General features: G+C 44.1%; 1 protein-coding gene across 1 annotated transcript in view; it reads left to right on the top strand.

The window, feature by feature from the left end:
- Window positions 1–14624, top strand: part of DGKQ (diacylglycerol kinase theta) — a 103067-nt gene that overhangs the window by 55560 nt on the left and 32883 nt on the right. Inside the window, exons 8-15 of the mRNA XM_075931293.2 lie at window positions 1427–1527; window positions 1921–2144; window positions 3143–3233; window positions 4765–4819; window positions 5734–5795; window positions 6089–6239; window positions 7415–7453; window positions 9156–9271. Of these exons, the coding sequence (XP_075787408.2) occupies window positions 1427–1527; window positions 1921–2144; window positions 3143–3233; window positions 4765–4819; window positions 5734–5795; window positions 6089–6239; window positions 7415–7453; window positions 9156–9271 (839 nt within the window). The remainder of the gene's footprint in view (window positions 1–1426; window positions 1528–1920; window positions 2145–3142; window positions 3234–4764; window positions 4820–5733; window positions 5796–6088; window positions 6240–7414; window positions 7454–9155; window positions 9272–14624) is intronic.

Below are 14624 nucleotides of genomic sequence, written 5' to 3'. Positions count from 1 at the left end.
TTGCAATCCAACTTCTCTAGGGATGATTTCCATGGGTCAGTATCTCTGTCCTGTAATCGCTTTTATAAGTAGTATTGTTGGTAAATCGCATCTAACCATCTCTGGCGGTAGCAACTAAAAAATCGTGTCTATTTCACGATCCCGGGATGTTAAGTGATATGTTTGGAGGGCAGGCAAGATGTTTCTTTTAAGCACTAGCCTTTCATCTGTGGATACGTGGGTTCAAATCTTACCAAGGACATAAGCAAAAAAAGTTCTACCTTCTGCGGAGGTGAGGCCAATCAATATAGTGGTGTTTGTATTTCAGGACTGAAGTCCATTGGCAACTGGGCAGTGCAATTTTTGCACCGTTGATTGCTCTGGGTTTGATATCAGTTGTTGTTAATCTCTCATTTCCTTGAACAGTTTATTGAAAGAAAAGGCCGTAGAATAGGTTGCTAAAGCCTGACCTGTCCTGAGCAGGCCTGGCCTGGCTGGAGCAACCCGCTGCGCCTCAGGTAGGGGGCGCTGCAGCCCGGCCAGAGCCGCATAATGTTTAACTGGTTAAATTGTTTAAGCAGGATTTTTCATCGCTAGTGTAGGTATTGGGGAGCCCATAGGTGCCAAGGGAAATTGAGGGGTGCCATGCCTATGTGGCCCCGGGGGGACCAAAACACAAGTTGGCCCAGGATTCCCTTTTCCCTCAAGCTGGCCCTAACCATAGTAAGGCAGAGGGAAGATCCTCAGGATAGATGGCCTTTTGCGTGAGCGACCATGACGGACGGCCTTTTGAGTGAGAAGAGGGTGCAATTTAAAGACCAAATGAACCACCCAGAAGACATTTCAGCCAGCGAAAGCATCCAAACTTCCCCCCCTCATGACAGCCTTTTCGGCTCCTCTCTCTTTGCTTGTCATCACACAGAGCTGGACATTTTTTATCCCACATCTGGTTTCTTTCAGAGCCGTAGCAGCTGCGGTTGTAACAGGGAGCGTAAACAGGGCACTTGGAGCCACTTGTGCATGAAGGCCCGTGTTCATAACACATGCCTTGTAAAAATGTAATATAGATAAGAGTTTGGCCCTTGCACCCGTTGGAACAATATTGCCATTGTGAATAGCAGAACCAGGGAGACATGAGGCCTGGGAATCACACCCAAATCTGTATTGCTTACCACTGTCACACTGAGAGGAACTCATTGATAGCACTACATGGATGCCTTCTCCAGCTGGTATTAAGTTACATACACTTGACCGTAGTTGAGTTACATTTTAGCCCAACAGCAGGAAAATGAAAGTAAACTTAAGAGAATGCAAAGATAGGTTGTTCTTTAAAACTAACTGAGAGCAGATTTTTGTGAGTTGTATTGTCCAGTCACGGGCTGCATACTTATTGAGGTATGATGGTATTCGATGTTGTTATGGTCGTGTAATCCTTTATTTTCTGTAGGTAAACAAACATTAAAGATATTTGATGGGAACGATGCAGTAAAACGCAATCAATTTCGACTGATTTCCGTTGCAAGGATTGCAAAAAGTGAAGAGGTTGTGGTAAGCGACTCTGAAATGGATAACTGTTTTGCCTTTTTCTTCTCAGTTCTCAGCTTAAGAAAATTGATGCCCGTGACCTGACATAATTTGACAGGAGTGTGGGCTCTGGGGTGGGGCTGAAGAGGAGAGCTTCAGCGTGTAGGAGGGGGCTCTGTCTTTGCGGGGTGGGTCAGGGCTGGGACAGGAGGGTCTCACCTCGAGCGGCTTCCAGTCAGCACTGCAGCAGGGAGGCTAAGGCAGCTTCCTGCCTCTCCTGGCACCGCAGACCCGGCTGCGCCCCAGTTTTTCCGTCCTTCTAGAAAAATCTTTTCAAGATGGCAAAGTAGCTGAATTTCATAACTGATGAACGTTTTCAGAGGCGAGTCAATTGCTCTGTTCTATGTGGTGTCGTAGGAGGCCGCGCTGAGAGCATACTACATCAACGACGATCAACAGCACTATGAGCTCCAGACTTTTACTCAGCAGACCTTGTTTTCTGATGACGTCATCAACAGAAACAACGGTGCAGAAGAAACCAGCTCTGGCCCCGTGTTCCGAGAGGCGGTGCCCGAAGCGTGGATCATCAGAGCCAAATCGAGAGAGCAAGAAGTACTAAGAATTTATCCCGGGTGGCTGAAGTGAGTGCTTTCCTTCTTTCTGCAAGGTCCCTCTGCCTAGCCAGCATAGCTCTCTGTGGTGGCCAGGCATTGAAGTTGCCCCCTTGTAATGGAGGACAAAATCCACTCTGCTACATTTCAAGGATCTGTGTTGGTATAGCATAAGAAGGGCCATATGGATCAGACCAAAGATCCATCTAGCCCACTGTCCTGTCTTCCAACAGTGACCAGTGCCTGATGCCTCCCAAGGAGCGAACAGAACAGGCAGTCATCAAGTGATCCCTCTCCTGTCGTCCATTTCCAACCTCTGGCAAACAGAGGCTAGCGACACCATCCCTACCTAATTCCTGGCTAATACCCATTGATGGGCCTAACCTTCATGAATTTATCTAGCTCTTTTTTGAACCCTATTACAGTCCTGGTCTTCACAGCCTCCTCTGGCAAGGAGTTCCACAAGTTGATTGAGATTTACGCTTTCATTTTTCTTTGTTTCTAGACCTTTCCGTTAACTCTTCCATGGATGTAGCCCTCAATCATGCACGCTAAAGTGTCAACTGGTCCCTTTGCAAAATCAAGGCAGGTCCCACAGCTTAATTAGTTTTAGTGCATTTGTCACTCCCAAAGAGCCATGTCTTTTCGAGCTAATTGAATCTGTGTCCAAATAACAAGCAGAAGCTTAATTGTGAGTGTTTGTTTTTTGAAAGGGGACATTAACCAAAACGGATGAATGTCAGATTCTTTTCTGTGTTAGGAACAGGTGAGATGATTAAATATGATCTGATTTATTTTTTTACTTCTGAAGTGGCTTTGTATTTTGTGCATCCTCCAGAGTGAAAGGAGACCAATCCATGTATAGTCACTTCCATGGTATAGATGCATCTTTCCTCCCAAATGGCTTCATGAGTTGAATGTCTGTCCTTGCTGGAATTGTGGAGGAGGAGATGGATGGATCTCGGTACCCTACCCTGAGCTAACCCACCCTGCATATGTGATTGTAATTTTACATATTTTTTGTCTAGAGTGGGAATGGCATACATCTCTCTAGTGATAAATAAGGAAAGCACCACTGAGACAGTAATTAAAGAAGTTCTTCCACTACTAGGACGGCAGGTAAGCAATGTAAAGCTCCTAAGAATTTCTTTGGACTCCCTGTGAACTATCCTAAGAGTTCATTCCAAAGAAAATGTGTATTTTGCAAAATGTCGGGCATTATCTTCCCTGGACTAAGGCCAAGCTTAACCAATTAAAGGCTGTGGTGAATTGGCAAGGCGGGAGAATTTGTACGTCAGCTCTTGATGGATGATTCGCCAAAGCTTTTGGATGTTGAAGTCCTTAGCGGTTCCAAGCACCCTAAGCCTAAATTAATACATCTATAGTAAACCTAGGTGATGTAGGGATTTTGTACTTTTTCTTCGAATACTGTCTAGACCATCCCTGATAGACATTTATCTAACCTACTCTAAATATCGAAATATCTAAATATCTTATTTAAATATCTCCAGAGATGGGGATTCCACAACCTCCCTGGGCAATTTATTCCAGTGTTTAACCACCCCGACAGTTCGGAACTTTTTCCTAATGTCCAACCTAAACCTCCTTTGCTGCAGTTTAAGCCCAGGTTTCTTGTCCCAAAAGTCTCCTCTATAGCAATTGTGATGCCGGATTGTGTACACGTTCACCAGTCCCCTGTAGCTGATAGAACTAGGGTAGTGGGGGGCAATCAGATTATTCAATTCTTTCAGTAGTAAGGATAGCAGCTGCCTGGGGCATCTGGCATTGGCCACTCCAACAGACAGGCTACTGGGCTACATGGACCTTTGGTCTCACTGAGGATGGGTCTCACTGAGGATGGCTGTGTGTGTGTGTGTGTGTGTGTGTGAGAGTGATATGAGTGTTCCTCTTCTGTTCTGATTGAATGGTTCTGAGCAAGGATTTTGGGGTAGGTAGATAATATTCCTTCTCCTCCCCATCAAGACTTTAAACAGTCTGCTGCACAAGCAGCAGGATTTCGCTCCAAGGTGGACCTGTGCTGTCAATAGCTGTTAGATAATTAATACATTTCACTTGCAACTTGTATTTCCACTGGTTAGCTTGATGGGCTGGCATTTTTCACTGCTGTTTGTGACAGCTGTTTTCCCTTCCCCATGGCTAATTCCTCGGGGCAGAACTGCTTTAATAGCACCATCGGGCACTCCGCAGGGAACACTAACAGGGCACTTCAGCAGCTGTCTTGCCGATTGATTTGTGGGTTGCGTTGGTGGCTAAGAAACGAGAATGTTGGAGGCTTTGTGTGGGACGGACAACAGAAATGGAAAGGGAAGCTTTTTCCAGAGACAAAAAAGTACAATTGGGTATCTTCCTTTGTGGTTTACTTCTCTCTGTGAAAAAGGAACATGTTTGAACTGCAGAGAGCTTTATTTTATGTTTGGACCTGAAATAGAACTCTCTGGAGCTCAACAATTTTCCTCTTTCACCAAAAGAAGTGATCTATTACCTCACCTATTTTGTGCCTCAGGTTAATTTTAAGTACTTAATTTTCTTGCACTGGTTAATGTTGTATTGTAGCCACTAAAAGAAGACAAAACTATGTCAAGTTTATTTTCTATCAAATTGCACATCTAAATGTGGTGTCTCTTGGCAGATGGAAAGCCCCCAGAATTTCAAACTGGTAGAAGTACTCATGGGCAGTAAGCAAGGTAAGTTGAGAGATACTTTTCCTTCCCAGTGAATAACTGTAGTTGAGTCCTATAGTATTAGTTTATGTATTTTAATTTTAATATATCCATATTTAATTTGTGCAGGTCATCCTCCAATAACTGAAAGAGATTGAATATATTTCTGAGCTGAAAAATGTTGAAATATTGGATCAGAAATGTTTGTGGTTTTTAAATTCATCACCATAGATTTTGTGTTTGGTACTCTATTCTTCCTTCTTTGTACCAAAAGAAAGCACATAGCAAGGCTGTGTTTTCTGGAGAGGTGTGCAAGAATGGGGAGGTTTTTTAGGTTAGTGGCCAAAGCAAAAATTCATGGGGGAAGAGGAAAAAACAGTTAAAGACAAACCAAAATGGAGTTTTGTTTTGTTTCTCCTCCCTGCCCACCCTCCACCCTGGCAAAAAGGGAAAGTTTTTTTTTTTTTTTTAAATGGGATTGAAAGAAAAGTTGTATTTTGTTTTTGAGTCCTGTTTAACCTTTTAAATTTTTCAAGAGAACCGTGAAATTCCAAAACAAGAAGTTGAAACATTTTCATTTTTCAAATGCTGACACAGTGAAGTTACTGCAATTTTTTATTTGACCCAAGCAGTTTGCCAAAATTAACCTGAATGTGCTAATTATTTCGGTGAAGACGCATCTGAATTTTTTTTCTTTTTTTAGGGAAAAAATGATTTGCATGAGAAGTTTCACCAGCTCTCTAGTTTTGCCATTGAACATAAATTGTAGCTTGTATTTTCATAATTCTACTCATGTTTAATTTTAAAGAAAGTGGTAAAACATAGGCCCAATGTTAATTTCCTTAAAATGGTACTCTTATGTGCGTTTGCATCTCAACTGAGTTATGTAATTCAGATTTTTTAAAAGAAAAACACTATCTTGGTTTTTATTTCTCTAGTTCAGCGAATGGTGCTGGATAACCAGGAGAAGATTCTGAGCAGACTTAGGGACATAAGAAAGGTAAAAAAAAAAAGTTAATCTTATTTGTGCTTTCCAAGTGGCTACGTGAATTTTTTTTCTCAAATTCTGGGTAATTTTCATTGAACTGAGGGGCAGTAACTTCTATATAGGCTCATAAACAGAGTTGATAGGTTTAGGAGCATAAATTGTTGTAATTGGTAATTCTTTCAGAACACACATTCCGGGTTATGGGTGGTGTTGCTTCAGAGATAGAGGAATTGATTTGTAATGGCGTTGTGGGTTTCCCCGTGATATACCTCGTAACATGACACATTCTGGCATTCCTTTTGTAGACTTCAATACGTCAGATGAATCAAACAAGATTTTACATGGTAGAAAATAATAAATCTGTCGTGCGGGTACGTTTGTTTGTGGGCGGCTTGCCACCTCAGCTCTCTGCTGAAGAATACACTAACATCCTCAAGGAGGAATTAGCTATCAAAAGTAAGTCAAATAGTATTATCTTTGGACTATGAGGCCTTGATTTTACTTTTATTCTTATATAGGGCTGTCCCTGGGGGGCGAGGGGAAACACCCTGTCCCTGCTCCATCCTGCCCCCTTTCCGAAGCCCCCTCCCCTGAGCACCACAAGCCAGTCTCCCCGCTTCCCCCCGGATAAATCCTCTGGCCATCTCAAGACCCATCCATAGGACAGTTGAGGGGGCTGCTGTGAGCCTGAAGCGGCCGCCCTGTACCATCCCAGGGTAGGCTGGCTCTGATGTGACACACAGAATAACGTGCTGAAGTAAAACTCTGCTCTTCCTCTTTCAGTTTTTCTTTGTGCATGCTTGTGGCCTCTTGTAAGCGAATGACATTTTGAAAAATGGCTTTTTTTCCCCCTCTTTGGTTTCCTCTGAAAATAGTGAATTTTTCCCCTCTGCTCCTGTCTTAACCTACTGACAGTTCTGTGTAAGAAACAGAAATGGATCGGCTTGCTGGTGGTTTGAGAGGACACTGGAGTTGCATTATATATGTTTGATTCCACTGACCTTTTTATCCTTTTTTTTTTTTTAAACATACCTTTACTTTCTATCTAAATGAATGTGTTCTCTTTAAAAGTAACAAGCCGAAAATCAGGATTTTTTTTTTAATTGAAGCATACGTAAGATTATATTAATCATTCCCCAAGAGTACCGTATGGGAATTAACTTCCTTCAGGAAGGTAAATTTAGTGAGGTGCACTGATACGTTAACACTATCTGTCATCTAGCATGCGTGTTAATTGAGTTCAAATTGTGGCAACGCAGCTTAATTCAGAAGTGAAAGGGAGTATACGTTTAATAATTTTGTCTTTATTACAACTGATCTGTTCTGCCTAAAGTATTGAGAATTCACTTTGGAGCTTGTTTGGGTACACAAATTGATCTTTTTGCAGTCTCCTGTAGCTTTTACTTTTCAAAGTTAAACACCGTGGTGGTCTTGTCTTCTACTTGTACAGAATTTTAAAAATAATTGCCAGCTTTTAAGGTAACTTTGGAAGAGCACGAGTGTTAGTGGGTTAGTTGGGGATGCTGGGTTTTTTTGCGATTTAGAAGGTTTTTTTATTTGAAATAAGTGCTTTTAATGTTTGCAGTTAATGTACCCTAAGTCTGAAGTACATGCTCTTTTTATTTTTGCAGCAAACCTGCTGTCTGTGAGTCATGTTTACGCAGTGCAAGGTAAGCTCCTAAGATTTTAAACCAGGCTCATTCTTGTAAAAGTGTACCAACCTCAGAAATTCTGACACCTGCTCAAAGCTCAGAGATGAGAGAATGCATTAGCGATCTTATCAACCCAAAAATCTTTACAAATCAGATGTAAATCATTGTGTATTTATATAAGCCATACTGTACTTTCCTGCAACCCTATTTTTAATAAGATGGTATCATGCTTCGTACGGCTGTGATGAAGATGTGTCTGTTAAAAGTGAGCTTTTAATGTTAATTTCAAATAACTACAACAGTAATTGTTACAGGCAATTGCCGTACATCCTCCTTTCATTCTGTCCTTTTAAAAAATAAGATGTTAGAATTGGTTCATCGTTAAACCTAGAAAAATACCCACAGAATTTCAAGGTCAGTGTTTCACAGATCCAGCATTTTAGTTTTAAATAATAAATACACTGGACATGAGAAGGCTAATCTGTTATCTTTGAAAGAATCATAGAATAGAACACTAGAACTGGAAGGGACTTTGAGAGATCATCAAACCCAGTCCCTTGCGCTCACGGCAGGACCAAGCACCATATCGACCATCCCTGATAGATGTTTGTCTAACCTGCTCTTAAATATCTCTAATGATAGAGTGTCCACAACCTCCTCAGGCAATTTATTCCAGTGTTTAACCACCCTGACAGGAAGTTTTTCCTCATGTCCAACCTAAACCTCCCTTGCTGCAATGCAAGCCCATTGCTGCTTGTCCTATCCTCAGAGGCTAAGGAGAAATTGTTTTCTTCCTCCTCCTTGTAACACCGTGCTATCACGTCTCTTCTCAGTCTTCTCTTTTCCAGACTAAACAAATGCAGTTATTTCAGTCTTCCCTCACAGCTCATGTTTTCTAGACCTTTATTTCTTCTTCTTGCTCTTCTCTGGACCCTCTCCAGTTTCTCCGCATATTTCCTGAAATGTGGTGCCCAGAACTGGACACAATGCTGCAACTGAGGCCTAATCAGCACAGAGTAGAGCGGAAGAATGACTTCTTGTGTCTTGCTCACAACTCTCCTGTTAATGCAGCCCAGAATAATGGTGGGTTTGTTTTTTTCAACAGTGTCACTGTTGACTCAAATTTAGCTTGTGGTCCACTCTGACCCCTAGATCCCTTTCTGCAGGACTCCTTCCTAGACAGTCACTTCCCATTCTGTGTGCAAAATGAATTGTTCCTCCCGAAGTGGAGCACTTTGCATTTGTCTTTATTGAACTTCATCTTATTTACTTGAGACCACTTCTCTAGTTTGTCCAGATCATTTGGAATTATGACCCCATCCTCCAAAGCACTCGCAACCCCTCCCAGCTTGGTATCATCTGTGCATTTTATAAGCGTACTCTCTAAGCCATTACCTAAATCGTTGATGAAGTCTATGAACAAAACCGGCCCCAAAACTAATCCCTGTTGAACCCCACTTGTTATGCCCTTCCAGGCTGTTTTGGTTTGGTTTCTCCTTTTAGTTTTCAATGTTGGTGAGCTTTTGAATTGGATATTGATTGGACTTGACAGTATTGGAAACCAATTTACTACACTGGATGAGTTTCTTATATTTTCTTAAGTACTGTAAAACAAATTTCGTGTGTGGTCATCTTCCCGCCTCCCCCCCCCCCCCACTTTACTTTCCTATTAAGGCAGTCCATTTGCAACTAAAGATTTCCTTCAATACATTTGTTACAGGGGCTGTTGTACTTGAAATTTCGTGTTTTTCCGAAGCTGAAAGAATATATATGCTAGCTAAAGACACAACGATCAATGACAAACAGCTTACTGCCACTGTGCTTCCTGAAGTTCTGGTAAGACCTTTAAGTTACATAGTGTGTACGAAAAAGCCAGGCTCTCTTCCTAGAGCAAGGTGTGAAAACGGTTTGATATGTGAAGGGATTTATGTTGATACTGATCGCAAAGTGCTGAATGTGATGTGAGGGTAGTGACAAAGCTAGAAAGGATTGAAAAGCAATTCTCATCGTTCTCCCTGCATTCTTTTCACGATCATTCAAATGAGGTGGAATTCCTGTCCTGTGGCAGCTCCATCCAAGTTGCTTCGGTGTTCTCTAGGCTTGGTTCCTGGGTAGCTCTGGGATAGACCTGCCGACTCTTGGTTGGTCTTGCCTATGTTGAGTTGCAGAATCCCCGTATTTGTCCCCTTGTAGCATGTAGTGTTGTGGTGCACCCCAGGCGGGATGCTTTTCTCCTGAGGGAGGGGCGAGCAGAGGACTCTTTGGGTATGGCTACCCTGCTGTTAGACCCTGCGGCAGCCTTCCGCTGGCTGACTTGGCTACAGGATTGTTTAATCGCAGTATAGACCTTTGAGCTCGTGCTGGAGTCTGGACTCTAAAATGCTGCACGCTGGCGGGGTCCCAGAGCCTGGACTGCAGCCCAAGCCCCAATATCTACTCCACCATTAAGCAGCCCATTAGCCCAGGTCAGCCAGGATGGGCCCAGCCACAGGCTCCTCACTGCAGTGTAGACACAACCTTTGTTTCTTCTTCGAGTGACTGCTCCGTGTTCTCACTCGTGGGGCGGCTGACCGTGCCGCGTGGCTGTAAATGTGCCGCGTTCCTTTGGAGCTTTTTTAATGCAGAGAGCTAATGATATCAACAAGGATTTCCGCTATGATTGCCTGCTGAGTTAAGCGATAGTCGTTAGCGGACCTCTACCGCGTCATAGAATCTTAGGGCTGGAAGAGACCTCATGAGGTCATCGATCCAGCCCCCTGCCCAAGGCAGGACCAACCCCAACTCAATCAACCCAGCCAGGGCTTCGTCAAGCTGGGACTTAAACACCTCTAGGGATGGAGAGTCCACCCCCTCCCTAGGGAACCCAGCCCAGTGCTTCCCCACCCTCCTCGGGAAACAGTTTTTCTTAATATCCAACCTAGACCTCTCCCACTGTAACTTGAGACCAGTGCTCCTTGTTCTGCCATCCATCACCGCTGAGAACAGCCTCTCTCCATCCTCTTTGGAACCTCCCTTCAGGAAGTTGAAGGCTGCTCTCAAACCCCCCCTCACTCTTCACTTCGCTTCTGCAGACTAAATAGACCCGACTCCCTCAGTCTCTCCTCGTAGGTCATATGCTCCAGCCCCCTAATCTTTTTGGTCGTCCTCCACTGGACCCTCTCCAATGCGTCCACATACTTCTTGTAGTGAGGGGCCCAGAACAGGACACAACACTCCAGATGTGGCCTCACCACTTCCGAATAAAGGGAAATAAACAGTTCTCTAGATCTGCTGTCAATGCTCTCTCTAATGCAACCTACTATGCCATTAGCCCTCTTGGCTACAAGGGCACCCTGTTGACTCATATCCAGCTTCTCCTCCACTGTAATCCCCAGGTCCTTTTCTGCAGAACTGCTCCTTAGCCAGTCGGTCCCCAGCCTGGTAACAATGTTTGGGATTCTTCCCTCCAAAGTGCAGGACTCTGCACTTGTCCTTGTTGAACCTCATCAGATTTCTTGTGACCCAATCCTCTAATCTGTCCAGGTCACTCTGGGCCCTATCCCTGCCCTCCAGCATATCTACCTCTCCCCCTAGCTTAGTGTCATCTGCGAACTTGCTGAGGGTGCAATCCATCCCCTCATCCAGATCATTAATAAAGATGTTGAACAAAACTGACTCTAGAACCAGTCCTTGGGTTTTTCACAAGTTTACCACAGTATTCCAGTGAACAGTCCAAAAAGTAGTTTAAGATGGAGCAAGCATCTTTCTGTAAAGCCATTGAAATTAGTCAGAGGGTCTGTTTCTTGGCTCCTCCCTTGCCAGGCCGTAGAGGCTGGCAGTTCAGAAGGCTAGATGGAAGATGCATCACGTGATGTTCTGTGGCACCTCTGACGGGTGCTTACAATGGACTCTGGAGAGGTTTTTTTCTAAAGAGGCCCTGCCTGAAAGAGAAAAGGAAGAGCGTTAACTCAGTGCTGCCCTTTGTAACCCAAGCAAAGTGAGAGTTCTGTGGTAAACTTGTGAAATACGCCGTTTCCTTTCTTACTGTTGCATATCCGTAATTCAGTACTTTTCTGTGAAATCCGCTCCATGAAGTGATGCAGTGAATCCTTCATCACAGGCTGAAGACGCTAGATTGAGGATTGGTTGTCTGTCTGAAAGCTAGGCTGTCGCTCAAGCTGAAGTTGTGGGCTAGCTGCAGGAATCGTTTGGTGAAATTCCCTGGGCCCAGGGTTCAGAATAGATAATCCTAGAGGCTTTTCTGAGTCTTAAAATGCCTGATGGAAGAGCTTTATTCGTAAACCATACCGACGGACCAGTAACTTTTCTGATCCAAACTGCAAGTCATCGCAGAAAATATAAACTGACTTGAAAAGGCCAGTCTGTCATCCTCTGTGTGCTGCCAAATAAATATTGCTAATAATATTTTTAATTTGTAATAGCTTTCCGATTCTAAGGAGCTGTTGAGATGGCAGGAAGGGGGTGGCAGGGGAGGAAGGGGAAAGGAATACAGGTTAGTGAGCTTATTTTAATACAGTAATGTAGTTGATGTAGGACCTACATTTTAAAAAATAGTGTGATCAGACTGCAGTGCCCTCGAGGGCATGCAAAGGATATGACACAGCCACTTTGTTGTTGACATCAGTGCAATGGCTAAACAAAAGGAAGATGATAGTTCCAAGCTTCTTTAGAACTGCAGGAGAAAAATCTGTATTTGCCAAATTATACAAAATTAGTAAGAGAACAGTGTTTCTATGATGGTAATACAAACAATGGCTAAAAGAAGAGAATCCTTTTTGAAAAGTTGCGTTTGAACTAATGTAGATAACGTGACGGCGCTTCTAAAATAGAGCATAAATCACAATTACTTTGGGTAAGTCTACAAAGAGTACTTCATCGTTATTAAAAAGAAACAGTGCTTTAACCACCTCCAGATCTGAAGTCCTCCCCTTCTATAGACCAGATGTCATTAAAATGAGTCATCTTAGCTCATTTTTACCTCAAAAATGTGTGCCTTCAAAAAGCTCTGCAAAGGGAAACTTTGCACGAGCATGGAACTGACAACAGTCTGCAAGGGCGCTGGTTTGTTTGCAAAGACGTTTCTAAAAAACAACAACAAAAAGCAAAATCTTTTCAAGCTCCTTACCTGAGCAATAGGCTCCGTGAAATCACCGGGTGTATTTCCAAAGGAAAAAGCTATTTGTTTGGGTTCTAAATCTGTATTCGGTCTCAAACGAGAGAAAAGTTGGTTATTTCCAGTGATTGGCTTTCCTAGGTTGAATAAGGAAGGGGGCTGGCAGTTTATTTGTCTGAAATGTTTGCCTGGCTAGAATAGCTGTGCCCAAGGGTTCCTGATATTGGGTACGTCTAGACTACTGGCTCTTGTGGACATCCAGTTCTGTCGACAAAGCAAGCCGCTATGAGAGTGTAGACGCAAAGGACAGTATAGATGCGATAATGCCTTCTGTCAGCAGGACTCTGCCGACAAAAGGCGTTAATCCTCGTAGAATGAGGTTTACTGCCGTCGACAAAACTGCCGAATTCTGTCGACGTTAATTCGTCTGAACTCGGTGGTAGTGTAGATGCAGGTACAGTTTTGTCGACAAAAGTCCACTTTTGTTGACAAAACCCTTTAGTCTAGACACACGAATTATGCACATTAGAGTGGAGTCCTTTGAGATCAGGAATATAAATCCTAATACTGATCCTAAGTAGGGATGTAATATTGTAGTTGATTAACCGATAAGCAAAAGTGGATAGGTTAATACTATAGACTACACGCATTACCCGCCCCGCCCCGCCCCCCCCGCCCCCCCCCACCTACCAGTAAATTTTTTAGCAGGCTGGCCAGCAGCCCAGCTCACTCCTCGCTTGTGCCGGGCCTGGGACCTACCCCCATGTGCATTTGAAGTGTACGAGGATCCAGGTGGGCAGGCAGCCAGGTTCAGTTCTGGCTTGTGCTGGGTCCGGGCGCTCAGCCCCTGCCCTAGACAGGGGCTGCTGCCATCCAGTGCTGCTGCCTCTGTATCAGAGGCAGCAACGCGGGGCAACAAGTTTTTAAACTGGCTCCCCTTGTGGACCAGCTCCCGTCTGGCACCCCACTCTGCTGGCTCTGATACAGAGGCGGCAGGGGGCTCCTTGGGAGTGGGGCTGGAGTGCACTGGCTTCTGGCCCCACTCCTGGGGACTACAGAGTAATCGACTAACCGATAAGAATTGTGAGGTTAATCAACTATTCAGTTAACCGATATTTAACCTCCCTAGTCCTAAGATCGAGCTCCCCCTTGGAAACCTCCAGCGAAGGAGCTTTCAAGACTTCCCTAGGCAGTCCGTTCCCCTCCACCTCATTTTGTTGTCTTGAAAAATAGTACTTGACCAACGGAGTTAGAGGGGGGTAAGGAATCGCATGCTGGAGTGTGACCTGAAGCAAGGAAGTAAGGTGCATAGCAACCAGTTTGGCCTAACGATATTGTGCTGGGTCCTAACTGTTTAGATAAATGTCTTCACCGGCAGAATTGGGCCATCCTGGGGAGCCGAGTCAGCTGCATTATTGCAGAGAGCTCATCCCCTTGCAACATGGCAAAATATACACCTATCCCCGTGCTGTCACTTGCCAAGCCCCGCTGTTCTGGACCTGTAATTATGAAGAATTAGGTGAAAGTTACAAGATGCTAAGATTATCCCTCCTATCCTGACCCAGACCTGTGGGGCGCCAAACCACCTTTCACGTAGAGCTTCTGCATGTGTAAATGCCCTCTTGGGTTGCAGGTGGGAATTTCTGGTCTGCCTCTGCTGGGGAAAGTTTGTCGGGCAGAACCTTTTGGATTCATTTACTGTGAGGCGTTCCATTCCGCTGCCACCTGACACGGCTATGCCCGATATGCAGCAGAAATGGGATGAACACAAGTAACAAATCTGCCACAGCACAAAACCACGGCCTACTAATCCTGATAATAAAAACCACTTGTGGTGACTGCCATAGCATGTAAATCACGCCCCTGCAGCTATCTCTGGCGGATAAGCAATAAGTTTCTGACTAAACACCAGCCAGCGCAAAACCCCTCTGCAAATTTCTTCTCAAGCATCATATCAAAGACAGGATAAAAGGGGAAAAATCCTACACAAGACTGTGTGAGTCACATATTCCATTCTGTGGAGTAACAAACAGTAATTCATATTTTCCCATTTGGCCTTCACTAAGGGATTACACA

Source organism: Pelodiscus sinensis, chromosome 6, assembly GCF_052426305.1.
Source record: "Pelodiscus sinensis isolate ZL-2025 chromosome 6, ASM5242630v1, whole genome shotgun sequence".
Taxonomy (NCBI): domain Eukaryota; kingdom Metazoa; phylum Chordata; order Testudines; family Trionychidae; genus Pelodiscus; species Pelodiscus sinensis.
The sequence above is the reverse complement of the archived record's forward strand: the minus strand, read 5'-3'. Positions and strand labels throughout refer to the sequence as shown.